Source organism: Crocuta crocuta, unplaced genomic scaffold (assembly GCF_008692635.1).
Source record: "Crocuta crocuta isolate KB4526 unplaced genomic scaffold, BGI_CrCroc_1.0 scaffold97, whole genome shotgun sequence".
NCBI lineage: Eukaryota > Metazoa > Chordata > Mammalia > Carnivora > Hyaenidae > Crocuta > Crocuta crocuta.
Genome location: NW_027531999.1, coordinates 8526366 through 8545185, shown reverse-complemented (window position 1 = coordinate 8545185; position 18820 = coordinate 8526366). Strand labels below are relative to the sequence as shown.

Below are 18820 nucleotides of genomic sequence, written 5' to 3'. Positions count from 1 at the left end.
TCTTACTTGCCAAAAGTGAATCTTATTTTTATTGCTTATTTCCAATGAATTCCTTATCTAAATTAGGCGGATGGTAAAAGTATATATCTTAGTATATCAAAGATTGTTGAAAATTGGCCCTTCTTTATGTTCCTGATCCTTCTTGGAATGTTGGGAGTCATTAATTTATCATCGAATTCTTTCGGAGTACAGAGTGGTATTAAGATCTGATACTACAGCAGATTTAAGGTGGCATGGGGAGGCTAGGGTTTATGCTACTCAGCATACCTGATTTTTATTCCAACATGGAGCGCAAGTATTTTAATATCCTCATAGTTATATAGCTTTTAAGTATTAAATGACAAGGCTGGGGTGATGCTTTTTTCTTAAATCAACCTTATTTTTTAGAGCAGTTTTAGGTGTATGGCAAAATTGAGCAGAAGGTACAAATCTTTTACTTAAACATAATAGCCTCCAGCTGCATGCATAGATAGCTTCCACTTGCTCATTTTTTAAGACTTGGTAATATGCACTTAGTATGTGGCTGTTCATATACTTGGAGATTGGAGAAATTATCCTTAAGTTAATTTCAGGAGAGTTAGTAATTTTTCAGGAACAAAAAATTGCATCTTTCCATTATGATTGTCAGGCACTTGGGGGTGAAATTTAAAGGAAACATTTAATGGAAATGTTATGCCATGGCAACAGTTGTTTTCATAGGTGTAACCCTGCCCTTAAGGAAACAAAGTAATTCTTTCCTATGTATCTGTTATATTGTACATTGTTACTTTATCTTAAAACACTTTGTAATTCATCATGATCAGTCTTTGAAAACATTTGAAGGAGAAAAGCGGCCAGTATCACTCTCAATGGCAAAGGTAACATTGGAAGGGAAATAGATGTTTCCGTAGCCCTGTGATGAGTGAATTAAAATGAATATATACGATGTCACCAGTTAATGTTTTTTTCAGAGCCCACACAGCACTTTAACCTTTAATATTGTTGGAAACTTAGATTTTTACATTAGACTATACACTTCAACTTAGCAATAGCTAAGAGGTGATCTTACTTGAGACTAAAAGGAGCTAACATTTGTTCTTCAAGTGTATTATTCCCTTAAAACAAACCTGCACATTTTTTCTTCTCTCTTAGTTTAATAAGAAGATCTACTGACCAAGCCGAGATGCAGAGCACCTCTAATCATCTGTGGCTTTTATCTGATATTTTAGGCCAAGGAGCCACTGCAAATGTCTTTCGTGGAAGGCATAAGGTTGGTTCAGAGAAAACTGAAGACTTTTTAGCACTGTGTATGTCCTCTTGTGAGAAGCATGCTTGTTCCACAATGTGAGACTTGATGTTTTTGGTAATACTGTCTAAAAAGAGTACCTGTTCGTGTGGTTATTTAAAGTATAGCTTATGTCAGAGTCAGTGATATCTGCCCAGTGCTGGCAGAGGTTTTGTGCTGAGAGTGGGGAAAAAAAGAGACTAGCAAGGTTCATATGTACCTTCGGATTCTTTGCCCAGCCTCGTCCTCCTGTGGTCATGAGTGATCTCACTAACAAGATCAGTATGTCAGTGTACTGGGGCGGGCTACAGGTGAGGGAGGAATACAGGGAGGCAGATGTACCGTTGGAGGGGAATCCACAGATGATTCTGATATGCTGTCCTATAGCTTCAGGCCCCGGTACACAGCCCCGTACAAGGCAGCTAAGAATAAAGTGAGACGGGCGCCTGGGTGGCTCAGTCGGTTAAGCATCTGATTTCAGCTCAAGTCGTGATCTCACGGTTCATGAGTTCAAGCCCCACATCGGGCTCTGTACTGACAGCTCAGAGCCTGGAGCCTGTTTCAGATTCTGTGTCTTCTCTCTCTGCCCTTTTCCAGCTCTCTCTCTCTCTCTCTCTCTCTCTCTCTCTCTCTGTCTCTTTCTCTCAAATATAAAAAAAATAATAAAGTGAGGTTATCAGCAAGGAGCTCACATTTAAAGGGTATGAGGTAATTAGAACTTGTTAGTGGAAGCGAGAATAGAATAAAAGGGCTAATCTTGGAGGCACTCCAAGAACCAAAAGGATTTACTGTCAAATTCTATATTGGAGGATGGAATTAAAGATAATTAACATAATTTAAAATGAGGAAATATAAGGCGCATCTGGATGGCTCAGTCAGTTAAGCGCCGACCTCGGCTCAGGTCATGATCTCACAGTTCCTGGGTTTGAGCCCCGCGTCGGGCTCTGTGCTGACAGCTAGCTCAGAGCCTGGAGCCTGCTTCCGATTCTGTCTCCCCGTCTCTGCCCCTCCTGTGCTGCTCACACCCTGTCTCTCTGTCTCTGTCTCTCTCTCAAAAATAAATAAATATTAATTTTTAAAAATTAAAAAGTAAATAAATTGAAGAAATTTAAGATCATTAAAGCTTCTGTTCTGGGAGGAAAGCTGGAGTAAAAATTCCTTTATAATGCAAATAATCCACTAATTTTTCAACCCTTTGAATTTGTTTTGAGCTTAGTGACGATCAGAGCCTTTTAAATTATTTTGAGAAACGAGCTTTAAGTATTTTAGTGAGGAGGAGTTTCTTCATATTTTCCTGTAGCCTTAGTGATTACCAATCAGTTCTGTCAGTAACAGTGAGATAAGCATTCAGAGGGGAGGGCCTGTTTCCTCTGGGGAATGATTATGACTATAAGCAGTCTCTGTGGTTAATGGAGAATGAATCAGAAGTGTCATACAGGGAACTTTGAGCCTTTGCCCTCTTCCAGAATTATCCACAGGTTCGGAATCCTTTCACATTTCTTGTCTCTGGGTCTTTTATCAAGCCCATTGTGATCAACTTTGGGTATTCCTATCCTAGAAATTGTTTTTGTTTTGTGCTCTGTGCTAAGAAGAAGAAAAAGTGGGTGGCGACACAAGGTTTAGCCTCGAGACTACATCTGATTGTCTTCCTCTGACCCAAGTTAACAAACTTTAATAATCACTTGGTATATGACAGGCCCTGTGATGGACCTAGTGAATATAACTGCAAATGACGTGCAGTCCCTTCCCACAGAGGGTTTTGGGTTTAGTAGCAAGGTGGGCTGGCATTAGAAGGGTTGTAAGTTGGAAACTGATGGAATGATAGGTAGTCAGTAGTGAGAGATTGGGTGAGGCATGTTTAAAGTTCCTGGTACTTGTAAATATTCCATCAATTCTGGTCCTTTTTCCCTACTCGCTCTCTTCCGTTTAAGTTCCTATACATAGTAAGCGTTCTGTAAATGTTGAATGAATGAATGAATGAATGAATGCATGAGGACAGATTAGACTACCCTAAGACAACCCAAATTCTTCTTCAAAGGAAACAAAAATGTACTTTATCCAATATAGTCAGAAAGCCTAAAATAAGGATTTGAGAGACATAGGAATTTTCTTAAAAGACTGTGAAGACTCAGTTTAGTATTTAGTCCCTGATATTCTTCCCAGGGATATAGTTTAAGAAACCGTGTGTGTCCTCATTGACATCAACTACAAAGATTTAGGACTATACTCAAAAAAATCCTACTTGCTTTAAAATTGTTTTTTTAATGTCTGGTTAAACATTAAAGAGAGAGAGAGAGCAGGCGAGCGAGCAGGGGAGGGGTGGGGGGGTGGACATACAGTCCAAAGCTGGCTCCAAACTCTGAGCTGTCAGCACAGAGCCTGACACGGGGCTCAAACTCATGAACCATGAGATCGTGACCTGAGCTGAAGTTGGGGTTTTTTTGTTTTTGTTTTTCCTACTTACTCTTAGTAACTGTTTAAGGATTTTTAACCATGATGTTTGTTAAGCCCTTTTATGTTATTGCCTAGAATGAACAGGTTTCCAAATTTCAGACCAGGTTTTTGAATTTGTCATTCAGAGTGTGTTACTTTATCTCTTTCTCATGGAGTTGCTTTTAGTTACGTGTGCGCGCGCGCGCATGAGCTAACCATGGGGAAGTTAAAGGGAAGGGAGCTGTAAAGGGAAGGGAAGGATATGTTGGCATATGTGATACAGTTGACTCGTGAACAACATAGGTTTGAACTCTGTGGGCCTACTTACATGTGGACTTTTTTTCAATAAAGTACAGTACTGTAAATATATTTTCTGTTCCTTATGATTTCTTAGTAACATTTTCTTTTCTCTAGCTTGCTTTATTGTAAGAATGTAACATACAAAGAATGTTATAGACACATAACATACAAAATATATGTTAACTCTTTATGTTCTTGCTAAGGCTTCCAGTCAACAGTAGGCTGTTAGTAGCTAAGTTTTTGGAGAGTCAGTTATATGTGGAATTTCAACCTCATGTAGGGTTGACGCCCTAACCCTCACATCGTTCAGAGGTCAACTTTATATATCCACATAGATCTCTAAATATTATTCATATTCCTTTTGACTTAGGGACAGTGAATGATAGATGACTGTGCAGTTGGCTAAAGGGAAAATGATACATTTCCACCTGTTGTGCCAGTAATCTCACAGGTATGATGTAGACTACAAAAGTTTGAAAAATGCTAGCCTTGAACACAAGTGGGCACTTTGCAACATTATATTGTTTTCCCTGATTGCTCCTCTGTTAGGATTCTCCTAATTTTAAACCAAGTCGGAGACAGGTATGCTCAAGCAAAATCATGGTGGCAAATGTTGGGTGGTATAGATTTGGCAGTGTTCTTACTCTGGTTGAACAAATGGAAAAACAGCGTAATTCGACTGCAGTTCAGCTGTTACTCTATTTTCGTATTGTCTGAAAATGGTCAGTGGACATTTTCTCTGGAAAAAAAATGTGTATTTGGTGTGAAGGGGGGTGAGGGAGGTGTGATTATGACACATAGATGGTGGTCTCCAAATAGTGATCTTGAAGAGAGGTTGTGAAGCAGTTAAATGGTTTTAAGAAAAAAGATCATGAGATTCTGAGGTGAGAAAAAGATCATGAGAATCTGAGGTGAGAAAAAGATCATGAAGCTCTAGGGCACCTGAGTCTAGGGCCAACTCGTGGTTACTGCTCAGACCGTGATCTTGTGGTTGGTGAGATTGGCTCTGTGCTGGCAGTGCAGAGCCTGCTTGGGATTCTCTCTCTCTGTCTCTTTGCCCTTCCCCTGCCCATGCCCTCTCTCTCAAAATAAATAAACTGCAAAAAAAAAAAATCATGAGATTCTGAGGTGATTGTGGCTATAAGCAGTGAATCTGTGTGGAAAGCTGTAGAGAAGGTGTCAGAGCAGGAACAGCACAGAAATTCTGACAGATGGACAGCCATGAAATATCTTTAGGCAGGTGGTGCTTGAACCCCAAAGTCAGAGAGGAAATTATCTTTCTGCTTGCTCCAGGGAAGTTCAACATTGGATTATGGAAAAGGTAAGATTAAACTCAAAGAATTGGACTGACCACCGAGGAGAGGTTTGCTTAGATTAGAGTGACTGGAAGGAGATGGGAGGGTCTGGAAGAGAGCTTACAGTAAGGTTAATATGAAGAACATAAGATAATATGTATCTGAAATGAAGCATATATTTGTACCTCTAAGAGTCCCTCCCAGCCAAGGCTGTGCCTTGTAATTTTTTGTGTAATCTACTTCAGTACGCCGTGAGCATGGCTGCAGCTACCTCCACAGAGAAAAGGAAATGTCTTTGATCTTCTAAGAGAAAGCTCTGTGTAGAAACAATCTGCCCTAATCATCTAGGTGAGGTCGCAGAAGGTTCTTCAAGGCAGTAGTGGTGCAGTCCAGTGATGAGAGTCTGCTTGAACCCGACAACTCCAACTCCTGCCTCCACTCGCACGTCTACACGCACAGTGTTGCATCTAGGGGGTGTTTCTTAACCATCAGTTTCATTACTTTGAGATCCAAATGAGTCTACGGCCATACCACCCTGAACGCGCCCGATCTCGTCTGATCTCGGAAGCTAAGCAGGGTCGGGCCTGGTTAGTACTTGGATGGGAGATCCAAATGAAATTTCATATGTGGAATATTCAATCTCTCTTTTTCTGTTCTGTTTAGTTTTTAAATTATTAGGCCCTGGAGAAACCCTTGTGAGTTCTACTCTCTTTTTTAATTTTTTTTAATATTTATTTTTAAGAGAGAGAAACACACACACACACACACACACACACACACACACACATATGAGTGCAAGCAGGGGAGGGGCAGAGAGAGAGAGAGAGACACAGAATCTGAAGGAGGCTCCAGGCTCTGAGCTGTCAGTACAGAGCCTGACATGGGGCTCGAACTCACAAGCCATGAGATGGCCCAGAGTCAGCTGCTCAACTGAGCCACCCAGGTGCCCCTCCACTTTTTAATCTAAAATATACTTTCACATTTGGTATTATTAGAGCTCTTTTTCTCTTATATGTGAAAGACTATCTTTGCTTCAATTATTATAATAGAAGCTTTTTTTTTTCAATATTCATTCATTTATTAGTTCATAAGTGGGCTCTAGGCCTAATGTCAGGCTTGAACTCCTGACCCCAAGATCAAGAGTTCCATGCTATATACCAACTAGGCCAGCCAGGCACCTCTGGAAGTGTTTTAATATGAAAGAAAATAGCCTTTTCTTCATTCCAAAGCATACATACCATTTGAAAGAAATTTGGAGCAGTTGATTGGCTGATTTTAGCTTTAAAAACAAGTGAAGAGGGCACTTGGGTGGCTCAGTTGTTAAGCACCTGACTTTGACTCAGGTCATGATCTCACAGTTCTTGAGTTTGAGTCCCACATCAGGTGAGCTCGAGCTACGCCTTGGGTGAGCCTCGCTTCTCAATTTCTCTCTTTCTTTCACCCTCTCTCCTTCCCTCCTTCTCTCTCTGTCTCTCTCTGCCGTTCCTGGGATTCTCTCTCTCTCTGCCCCTTGCTCACTTGCTGTCTCTCTCTTACTCTCTCTCTCTCTCAATAAAAAAAAAGGTAATAAAATAAAAATAAAAACAAGTGAAGAGCCCTAATATAATTACCTATGCTTAAAAATATTTAAGTGTTCTCTAAGGTGACTGGGTGGCTCCATTGGTTAGCATCTGACTTGGTTTTGGCTCAAGTCGTGATCTCACAGTTCGTGAGATCAAGCCCTGTATTGGTCTCTCTGCTGACAGCTTGGGATTTTCTCTGTCCCTCTCTGTACCCCTTTCCCTCTCTCAAAAATAAATAAACTTAAAAAAATATATTTAGGTGGGGCACCTGGGTGGCTCAGTCGGTTGAGCGTCCAACTTCAGCTCAGGTTATGATCTCACGGTTCGTGGGTTCGAGCCCCGCGTCGGGCTCTGTGCTGACAGCTAGCTCAGAGCCTGGAGCCTGCTTCAGATTCTGTGTCTCCCTCTCTCTCTGGCCCTCCCCTGCTCACACTCTCTCTCTCTCTCTCTCAGAAATAAATAAAAAACATTAAAGTTTAATATATATATATACACACATATATGTATATATATTTAGGTGTTTTATAAGAAAGATATATTGCTATCTAGTGCTAATGGTAACTTTTAATCTTCTTTGCAATATAAATAAAACTTTTCTTTTTTAAATTTCTTTTAGAAAACTGGTGACTTATTTGCTATCAAAGTATTTAATAACATAAGCTTCCTTCGTCCAGTGGATGTTCAGATGAGAGAATTTGAAGTATTAAAAAAACTCAATCACAAAAATATTGTCAAATTATTTGCTATTGAAGAGGAGGTAAGTAGTGACATTTTAGTTGCTAATCTTCTCATGTTTATTGTAGTTGCTGTGATTTAGGAGAAATGACCCAATGTAAAAACTTGTTTTATAACAATGAGATTTTTTATAATTGTGGAGATTACAGTTCATATAACCAAATACTCTGTTCTCAAATATTTTTGAAGAGATATAACAATGGAAATAAAATATCATGGAATCCGGAAAAAGTAGCATAAGGGGGTGCCTAGGTGGTTCAGTCGGTTCGTGGGCTCAAGCCCCATGTCAGGCCCTGTACTGAGAGCTCAGAGCCCGGAGCCTGTCTTCAAATTCTTTGTCTCCGTCTCTCTCTGACCCTCCCCTGCTCACACTGTCTCTCTCTCTCTCAAAAATAAATAAAACGGGCACCTGAGTGGCTCACTCGGTTAAGCGACCAACTTCGGCTCAGGTCATGATCTCACAGTTCATGGGTTCGAGCCCCGCGTCGGGCTCTGTGCTGACAGCTAACTTAGAGCCTGGAGCCTGTTTCGGATTCTGTATCTCCCTCTCTCTCTCTGACCCTCCCCTATTCACACTGTCTCTGTCTCAGAAATAAATAAAACATTTAAAAAAATGAATTAAACATTAAAAACTTTCAAATAAAAAGAAAAAGTAGCATAAGAAATAAGAGTATTGAATATGGTTACCAGTGTTTTTACTAAAAACCAAACTAAGTAAAGTTAAATTGACATAATTCTTTTTTTTTAATGCTTATTTGTTTTTGAGAGAGAGAGAGACAGAGCACAAGGTGTGGGGAGGGGCAGAGAGAGAGGGAGACACAGACTGCAAAGCAGACTCGAACCCACAAACCGTGAGATCATGACGTGAGCCAAAGTCGGACGCTTAACCGACTGAGCATCCCAGGCGCCCCATTAAATCTACATATTTCTTTTTTTTTTTTTTTTTAATATTTTTATTTATTTCTAGGAGAGAGAGAGAGACAGTGTGAGCAGAGGAGGGTCAGAGAGAGAGGGAGACACAGACTCTGAAACAGGCTCCAGGCTCTGAGCTGGCAGGAGCTAATCAGAATTGTAAATTACAATTTTATGCACAAAGATATTCATTATTGCCCTGTTTATAATAAAGAATGGTTAAAAAAGTATATGATGGGTAGTTCCTCAGTTTGCTACACTCAATATGAGCGAAGAACGTAGCCCTCCAGACTGCCTCCTGTTCAAGACATTTTGACCCCAGCTGCTGCAGCCGACTTTGGCATACTGCACAGTCAGAGAGAACAGTCCCCACAAGATGGGGATCATTCAGATACTAGGTGTAAACTCAGGAGTCCCCTAGGGCTACCATCGCTTCGACCAGCAGGCTACAAATTTAGAACTCCCCGTGACTGCCCCCAGATAGGGTAATTTGTTAGAGCGTTGAAGGACTCACAGAACTCAGGAAAACACTATGCTAGTTTTCTTGTAGCAAAAGAATACACCTTAGAACTGGTCCCAGGAAGAAATTCACAGAGAGGATAAAGGAGGACTCCAAACATGAATCTTCCTTGTCCTCATGGATACATTCCCCTCCTGGCCTTGATGTACGACAGGAGGCACGGAGTACTGCTAGTCTTGGAAACTCACTTCAGCTTTTGGTGTCTACAGTTTTTATTGGGACTCAATCACATGCTGCTTGCATGGCTGACTTCTAGTCTTTAGCCCTTTCCAGAGGTTCAGGCTAACACCTTTAGTCTCCATTTCCTCTGGAAGTTAACATGGGTATGCACACCCTAAATCCCCATCATAAATTGCATCATTAGGCCATTATGTGGCCAGAGCTGCCAAAGAAAGACACTTCTAGCACACAAGATACTCCAGAGGCCTAGTGATCACCTCCCAGTGGCCGAGGGCAAAGGCCTGACCTCTCTTGGGGTAGAATTTATTCTTCACTACACAGTAGTTAAGCAGTAATGAGAGACATTTACCAAAATTTTAATCACCTACGAACATGCTTATGTATAATGTGAGAAAAACAGGATTAAAATATGTATGCAGTATGATCTTAATATATAGCATTATGTACATATAGTGTTATGTATGTATAGTGTGACTTGATATATAGGAAAAAGACTGAAAGGAAATACACCAAAATATTAGCGTAATTATCTCTGCTGATGGAATTATGGATACTTCCCAGATTTTAAACAATCAGTGTATGTCATTTCATTATTTAAAAACAACAGTCTTGGGGTGCTCAGTCGGTTAAGTGCCAACTCTTGATTTTGGCTCTGATAATGATCTCACAGTTTGTGAGATTAAGGTGTCAGCACAGAGTTTGCTTGGTATTGTCTCTCTCCCTCTCTTTCTGCCCTTCCCTCACTCATGCACTCTCAAAATAAACATTTAAAAAAACAAATAAAATTAAAAAATAATTTTAAATTAATGCATTAAAAAAAGAGAAAAACATACAAAATTGGAGATAGATACTGGATTTTAAGACTCGTAATCACATTTTCCTGAAATGGGCATATATCTTATAATCAATGTATATATGTAATTTGGTAGTATTTCTTTTTCCTTATAAAGCTGTTATGAAATTGATGGTATACCTTATAATCAGTGGTACATTGGAATCAAGATTATAACAAATGAGCAGACTAGAGCTTTGCTACACAAGGGACTTCTCAGCCATTCTGCCATCTTTTTGTTTTTAAGGCTAGAACTCCATTCCTTGAAGTACAAGTACTCATCATGAGAAGAATTTCAAGTATTTTTAAGAGATTTGTTAGAAGATTAATGTTCTAAATGTACTATTATGTGTTAGAAATTAAAGATAGGTTTTAAAGAACCATTATGACGATATAGCAGTGATTAGTTTAGATTTAGCCAGCTTTCACTGAGCTTTGATTGTCTTCAAAAACAAATCTGGTAGGAATTTAGAAGATGTTAATTGTTATATGTGTACTATCAGTAAATACTTAACAAATCCCAGGTAAGGCAATTTACTACAGCACCTTCATCATTGAAGTACTACTTTCAAGTGAAATCAGATAACCGTTAGCATATAATAAAAACTTACTTTTTATGTTGAGTCCCAGTCAGTGGGTTGTTTTTTTTTTCAGACGACAACAAGACATAAAGTACTTATTATGGAATTTTGTCCATGCGGAAGTTTATACACTGTTTTAGAAGAGCCATCTAATGCCTATGGACTGCCAGAGTCTGAATTTTTAATTGTTTTGCGAGATGTGGGTACGTTTGTTTACATGATTTTATAGATCTGTGTAAATATAATTTAACAACACAAGAATTTTTAAAAAGAAATCTCCTCTTCAAAACCAAAGACCTTTATGCAGTGCTCTCTTAGATGTGACCCCAAGAACACAAGTACAAAAAGAAAAAATACATAAATTGGACCTTCATCAACATTAAAAGCTTTGTATTTCAAAGGACAACATCAAGTAAGTGAAAAGACAACTCGTAGAATGAGAGAAAATATTTGCAAATCATATATCTGATAAGGAATTTTTATCCTGGCAACTTAATAAAAAGACAAATAAACCAATTTAAAACTGAACAATGGGAAAAATAAGTAAGTAATAAGTAGGGAAATACAAATTATAACCACAGAGTGATGCCACTTCATACCCACTAGCATAGCCAAAATCAAAAAGACAAAACAAAAACAGTGTTGGCAAGCATGTGAAGAAGTTGGAGCACTTGTATACACCTGATGTGATTGTAAAAAAAGTGCAGCCACTTTGGAAAACAGTCTAGCAGTTCCTCCATTTCCTCCAAAGATTAAATGTAGAATTACTATATGACTCAGCAATTCCATTGTTAGATATTTACTTAAAAGAATTAAAAACATATCCACACAAAAACTTGCACACCAATGTTCATAATAGCCACAAAATGGAAATGGCCCGTGTCCATCACCTGATGACTAACGAAATTGTGGTATATCCATACAATGGCATATTAATCTGTTCATAAAAAAGACATAGTGGAGCCTGGCTGGCTCAGTTGATAGAGCATGTGACTCTTGATCTTAGGGTTGTGAGTTCAAGCCTCCTTTGGGCCTAGAGTTTACTTGAAAAAAAGAGAGAAATATAGTAGTGATACATGCTGTAATGTGGGTAATTTTGCTAAGTGAAGGAAGCCACATGACCAAAGGTCACAATATATTTATATGATTTCATTTATATGAAATGTCCAGAACAGGCAAATCCACAGAGACAGCAGATTAGTCATTGCCAGAGGTTTGAGAGGATGGCACAGTTGAGGACTAACTGCTAATGGATATGAGGTTTCTTTCTGGTATGATGAAAATGTTCTGAAACTAGTGATGGGTGTGCACTTTGACTCTTCTACAGACTACTCAGTTGTATACTTTACAAGGCTGAATTTTATGATACTTGAATTTTTCCTTAAAAAGCTATTTAAGAAATATAAATATATGTAAATATAAATACATATATATACCACCCAAAGAGAATAATATCTTCTTGGAGAGGAATGAATCAGTATTTGAGGAATGAGTGAAGCCCAGTGATAAAGAAGGCAGAAGGTTAGTGGGAATTCACAAACTTGACATTGGAAGCAGTTTAGGTGAGGATAAAATAAGAAAGACACAGTATATACTACAGCCTGTTTAACCAAGTAGAAATTATAGATAATCGATGACTTCCCAAGTATACTGATAGCCCTGAGTTTTCATAATTGAATGTGATCCCTCTAAACTTATTTTCATAGATTATATTTGGGCATTCATCTGTCAGCTGTCAAATATTTCAAACTAGTGTTTAGGGACACTGCCTGTCACCCAAAACAGCTTAATTTCAGCAATGTAGCCACCTTTACCCTTAAAAAGAAAAAAGGAAAATGGCCTTTTTAGAATAGCGTTAAGTATATGAGAAATACTATTCTTATGAAAGCTAGTATGATACTTTTCCTCTGTTACTTTTTTACTGTTTTGAATCCAGTTTATTTTTTATGGAATTTTTTCCCCAAGGTAAAGAAATAGGAAACTCTGATGAAAGATTGGTAACTTTCTTGAGAATCATTATTCTTAAATTTAGGCATATTGCCCACATGTATATAACCAAAAGTAATTCAGGAAGTCATATGCTTAAGATCATTTTGTTTCATTTTCCTGATAATATTTAACTAAAAGAGGTTGGACTCTCCCTTAGATCATAGTGATCCTTATTCTAAAACTTTATTACTCAAACATGAGATAACATAAACATAAATACCATCTATTACTTCTTTGATAAAAATGACATTGGACCAACTTGTGGAAAAACCTATTGAGTGAATGATGTCAATGAATTTGATACGCACACACATACACATAGATGCCTACATAATTATTTCCTTTATTTTATTAAGTGGGTGGAATGAATCATCTTCGAGAGAATGGCATAGTGCACCGTGATATCAAGCCAGGAAACATCATGCGTGTTATAGGGGAAGATGGACAGTCAGTGTACAAACTCACAGATTTTGGTGCAGCTAGAGAATTAGAAGATGATGAGCAGTTTGTTTCTCTGTATGGCACAGAAGAATATTTGGTAAGTCACACATCACTAACTTATTTATATATGAATATGTTGTAAATATGGTAACTGGTCAACCAGTTCACTATAAAATATCTTAGTAACTTTTATGACAAAAAATAAACTTTTTATTCTAATCAATTTGGTGTGTAATGAGGGAATTAGATATTGGTTTCTATGGATGCTGCTTTTTTTCTGTTAAAAATTCTTACATAAGTTTTAGGGGCACCTGGGTGGCTCAGTTGGTTAAGTGTCTGACTTTGGCTCAGGTCATGATCTCACAGTTCACGGGTTCAAGGACTGTATCAGGTTCTGCACTGACAGCACAGAGTTGGCTTGGGATTCTTTCTCTCTTGCTCTCTCTCTCTGCCCCTTCCCCACTTGAACATTCTCTCTCTCAAATAAATAAACTTAAAAAAATTCTTGTAAGTATTATAACACTCTTAAGTTCTTTAATTTACTAATGCTATGGATGTATCTTAAAAGAAAAAAGGTGTATGTGCACTTAAGAAGCATCTAGCTAGTAAATACTCCTTTTTTGGATCAGAGCAGTTAATATATTACAAGCTTGTTATAATAAAATCCTCTATAAGGCAAAATTCATTATAATTCTGAAGCAGAAGATTCTAGTCAGGTTATGGAAAGCAGAGATTGGTTATGGAAAGGCAAGACCATTAATAGAAACAGAAATGAAATGTTTTTGAAAAGATCTAACTTGAACTGCTAGAAAGTTAGAAAAGCTCTGTGGTTGAAACTGTTTGCATAGGTGTGTTTTTGTGAAGTTAGTAAACGTTTGAAACGGTTAAGAAAATATACTTCAAAGTAAGTACATTTACTTTTTTGAGGAACTGCCACACTGTTTTCCACAGTATTTGTACGAATTTACTTTCCCACCAACAGTGCCTGAGGGTTCCCTTTTCTCCACATCCTTGCCAACATTTGTTATTTCTTCTTCTTTTTTTAATGTTTATTTATTTTTGGGAGAGAGAGAGCAAGAGAGCACATGCGCATGAGTGCAAAGGGTGGAGTGGGGGAGACAGAATCTGAGGCAGGCTCTGCACTCACAAACTGAGATCATGACCTCAGCTGCTGGACACTTAACCAATGGAGCCACCAGGCACTTTGTTATTTCTTGTCTTTTTATACTAGCCGTTCTGACTGGTATGAGGTGATAGTCTCCTGGTTTTGATTTGCATTTCCCTGATGATTTGTGATGTTGACCATCTTTTCATGTGACCATTGGCCATATGTGTATTTTCTTCAGAAAAATGTCTTTCAGGTCCTCTGCCCATTTATTAATTGGATTATTTGTGGGGTTTTGGTGTTGAGTTGTAGGAGGTTTTTTTAGTTTCTTGATTTTTGTTTTTAAGATTTTAAGTAACCTCTCTACATTCAACCTGGGGCTCAAACTCCCAACCCTGAGATCAAGAGTCATATGCTCCACCAACTGAGCCAGCCCAGGCACCCCCGTATGAGTTCTTAATATGTCTTGGATAGTAACCCCTTACCAGAGATACCGTTTGCAAATATTTTCTCCCATTCAGTAGGTTGCCTTTTCGTTTTGTTGGTGGTTTCCTTTGTTGTGCAAAGCTTTTTATTTTAGTGTTTAGTTTTGCTTTCATTTCCTTTGTGGTAACTACACTTATTGTGGTGAGTTTTGTGTAATGTATAGAATTATTGAATCACTGTGTTATACACCTGAAACTAATATAACAACATACGTCAATTATATTTCACTAATAAAAATTTAAAACAAAAAGTAGGTACATTTGACATGTAATCAGGAAGTTTATAATATAGAACTGTCACTAATTGCTCATAGCTCTGGATTATATCTTAAAAGTCTTAGATTATGGGAGCACTTCACTGGCTCAGTCAGTAGAGCATCTGACTCTTGATCTTGAGGTCATTAGTTTGAGCCCCATTTGGGTATAGAGATTACTGTNAGGCAGAGAAGGACAGATACCATATGTGTGCACGTATAGGAGGATTAGGAGAAACTTAATGGAGGACCATGGGGGAGGGGAAGGGGAAAAAATAGTTGGGGAGAGGGAGGGAGGCAAACCATGAGAGACTCTTGAATACTGAGAACAAACTAAGGGCTCATGGGGGTGGGAGAGAGGGAAGGGGGGTGATGGGCATGGGGGAGGGCACTTGTTGGGATGAGCACTGGGTGTTATATGGAAACCAACTTGACAATAAACTACTTAAGAAAAAAAAGAGAGAAAAAAGATTCTGCCATTGTAATTTTGTAACATGGAGAGTAAAATCTAACCACCCCTATAGTTTTATTCAGATTATTCTAAGTCTGCCCTGAATTTAGTGTCTCAAATTGTTCTGTATATACTGTTGTATATAACAGCATATAACTCCAAATTGATTAATAGTAGTTATATTTTATAATCTTTTAATACAAAAACCTACAAATGGATTAGATTCATCTATCAAATATCTATGGGGTGCCTGCTGTGCGCCAGGCAGTGTTGAAGGCCCTGGACCTTCAGCAGTGACCCAGATGCACATGATTCCTGTTCTTAGGGGAACCCACACAGTAGTGGGGAAAATAGTTAATTAAACAAGTAGACAAGATAAATTCAGATAATTGAAGTGTTGGGAAGATAATAAGGTAATAAGAGTAAGAACAACTAGCAGGAGAAAGATAGCTAGGGAAAGCCTCCTTTCCATCCTAAGTGACACTTAAATGATTCAAAAGAAGCAAGCTGTGCAAAGATTTGGGGGAAGAGCGTGACAAGCAAAGGGAACCAGGAACTGCAAAGGCTTAGAAATAAGAATGACCTTGGAAGTTTGAGAAACAGAAAGGATGGCAGTTTGGCGGAATTTAATGAGTGAAGGGGCAGGTGGTAGGAGTTGGAGATATAAGCAGAGGCCAGCCAGAACGTACAACCAGCAAGGAAGAGGAGCAGAGATGGGGAGAGATAGAGAAGCAGAGAGAGAGGGAGGGAGAGAGAAAGAGAGAATGAATGAATAAATGTGAAGTAGGCTCCTTGCTTAGCCTGGAGCCCAACATGGGTGAATCCCACAACCCTGGGATCATGACCTGAGCCAAAATCAAGAGTCGGACACTCAACCAACTGAGCCCCCCAGGCGCCCCAATCACGCCCTTTTTATAATTGTTTTGCAGTGTTCCCTTCAGTATCTTGAAATGAAATTCTTAGATATAATCAATTTGTATACCTCATTAAGAGATGGCATAATACCTCAATAATATTATTAAGGAAAACATTTATAATAATAGCAGAGATATTTAATATGTAAAAGTTTAGGAATAACCTCACTGACAAACAAATTAAAGAATCCAGTGCTTACGCTTGTACGTACTATCACTTGCAGTGCAAGTATAGTGATGACTTGTATGTTCCGGTAATGAGTTACAAATCACAAGTGGTGGTGGTGTCACGGACATGAATTTCCAAACCACTGAATAATTCTTAGTAGTTTCCAACTAAACAAAGGAGATTTTCATAAAGATACATTCTTATAGCTACAAAAATACTTTGTGTGCAAAAATTTTTATGTTTATATATAAGATGTGCGGGTAATAGACTTCTCACCTCCACAGATGTCTGGCAGAATATTCAAAACTCCTGCTGGATATCAGAAGCTTGTTTTTTGGAACTGTTCCACAGTCAGCAGGATGTCTTTCCTATCTAGTCTCTGCCCACTAAATACCAATAACCCTTCCTGGTTACTGTGATGAGCAAAACAAGCAGCCGCTCTGTTCCAGCCTGCATGAGGTTGATTGCCCAGTATCAACTGTTAATGTTTCACATATCCTAGGATCCTTGTTTAGCTTTTGCCTCTTAACAGGCTTTTAAAATGGAAAAAGCAAAACATTAAATTAACTCCAAGTTCATGCTGTACTCTAGGCTAAAATTTTACTCTAATATATTTCCTATTTCAGATTATGCCCAGCCCTGTTTCCATGTGCAGTATACCAGAAATTTTACAAAAAGAGATAAATAATAGCCTGCAGCTCAGCAGGCTAAAATCTAAAAGTTTTTATATTTAAATGAAAATTTTTCTCATTACGGAATTCCGAGACCAGATGTTAAATCTTCTCTTTGTTTGCTAAAGTCCAAAGAAAACTTCAACATTCTTTCTTCCACCATTTTTAATATGATGGATATCTTTTTTTCTTTTTAAAAAAATATTTATGTATTTATTTTGAGAGAGACAGTGCATGCACATGAGCTGGGGCAGACTCCGTGCCGTCAGCACAGCATCCAGTGTGGGGTACAATCCCACAAACCGTGAGATCATGACCTGAGCCAAAATCAAGAGTCGGAGGCTTAACCAACTGAGCCATCCCGGCACCCCTGTTATGGATACGTCTTAATAATATAACCTGAGAGCTTTACAGTAGCTTTCTTCTCCTATTCCTGTTCCAGATGTGGAGGCTCAGGCCCAGCAGTACCAAGCCCTACACAAATGCAGGCAGCACATTCAGGAGAGAGCCAATGAGTAGAGATCATGTTTAGTAACCAGCATATGCTAATGTCACTCTGTGGGAGAATTATATTATTTATTGCACCTTTTGAGGGGATTTCTCCCTTTGTCTCCTTCTAGAATCACTGTATCTCCTCTTCCCAGCTTGGCACCCTCATGTGCTAGAGGATATCAGGCATATACATGGGTTTTGGTCTGTTCACAGTACCATTTATACACTAAGTACCAGCTACTGTGTCAAAGGGCCGGCTGATGCTTCTTTGGATAGTAGTTTATATGCTGTTGCACAGACCCAGCAAAACCACTTAGACCCCATATATCTCGAAGACATTTGTTTAGACACTCACTTCAAACCCTTCATGCTTATCACCTCTTGATTACTCGTTAAAAGGTATTTCCCAAAAGAGTGGTCCCCCATCCCCACCTCCCACCCCACTATTCACACAAAAAATCCAGGGATGGTGACCCTTTGGGAGTCAAATTCATAGAATGCATCATTTAGAAGCACCCTCCCAGTAGTGTTACCTGCACTCATTCCCAGTCTTTTAGGCCACAGCCACATGCCACAATGTCATAAGGCATTCGTTTTGATTTGGTTGATGACTCTGCTTTGGTCCTAAGTACACTCTTGTAGCTTTATCTTCTAAGAATCTTCAAGTGCATAACTTCTGTGAATGCAGATGTCAGGAAGCTAAGCATGTATGACTTCTGGTTGTACTCTGCATAGCTAGATGTCCATCAGAATCTCTGGCTGGACCTGTAAGCTGCTAAGCCATGTCATATAAGATTTACCTGTATTCCAGGGACGCCTGGGTGCCTCAGTCATTTAAGCACTTGACTTTGGCTGAAGTCATGATCTTGAGGTTCCTGGGTTCAAGCCCTGTGTTGGGCTCTGTGCTGGGAGCTCAGAGCCTGAGCCTGCTTTGGGTTCTGTGTCTCCCTCTCTCTCTGTCCCTCCCCTGCCTGCTCTCTCTCTCTCAAAAATAAGTGAACATTAAAAAAAATTGGGGGGAGGGGGCGCATGGGTGGCTCAGTCAGTTGAGTGTCTGACTTCAGCTCAAGTCATGATCTCACAGTTTATGGGTCCGAGCCCCGCATGAGACTCTGTGCTGACAGCTCAGAGCCTGAAGTCTGCTTTGGTTTCTTTGTCTCCCTCTCTCTCTGCCCCTCCCCCACTCACACTCTGTCTCTTAAACATTAAAATTTTTTTAATTAAGAAAAAAAAAG

At 39.0% G+C, this 18820-nt stretch overlaps 1 protein-coding gene and 1 pseudogene across 3 annotated transcripts in view; both read left to right on the top strand.

Moving 5' to 3' along the window:
* The first annotated feature begins 1136 nt into the window (after positions 1 to 1136).
* TBK1 (TANK binding kinase 1) overlaps positions 1137 to 18820 on the top strand; it is a 53154-nt gene continuing 35470 nt past the window's right edge. For 2 of the 3 annotated variants that reach the window (XM_077775184.1, XM_077775183.1), the window contains exons 1-4: positions 1137 to 1249; positions 7471 to 7611; positions 10688 to 10817; positions 12960 to 13141. In XM_077775184.1, coding sequence (XP_077631310.1) covers positions 1163 to 1249; positions 7471 to 7611; positions 10688 to 10817; positions 12960 to 13141 — 540 coding nt within the window. In that variant the 5' untranslated portion in view covers positions 1137 to 1162. Of the gene's footprint in view, positions 1250 to 4367; positions 4449 to 7470; positions 7612 to 10687; positions 10818 to 12959; positions 13142 to 18820 lie in introns of all 3 variants that reach the window. The other variant, XM_077775185.1, reaches the window with a different exon arrangement.
* LOC144240877 (5S ribosomal RNA) lies at positions 5810 to 5928 on the top strand (annotated as a pseudogene).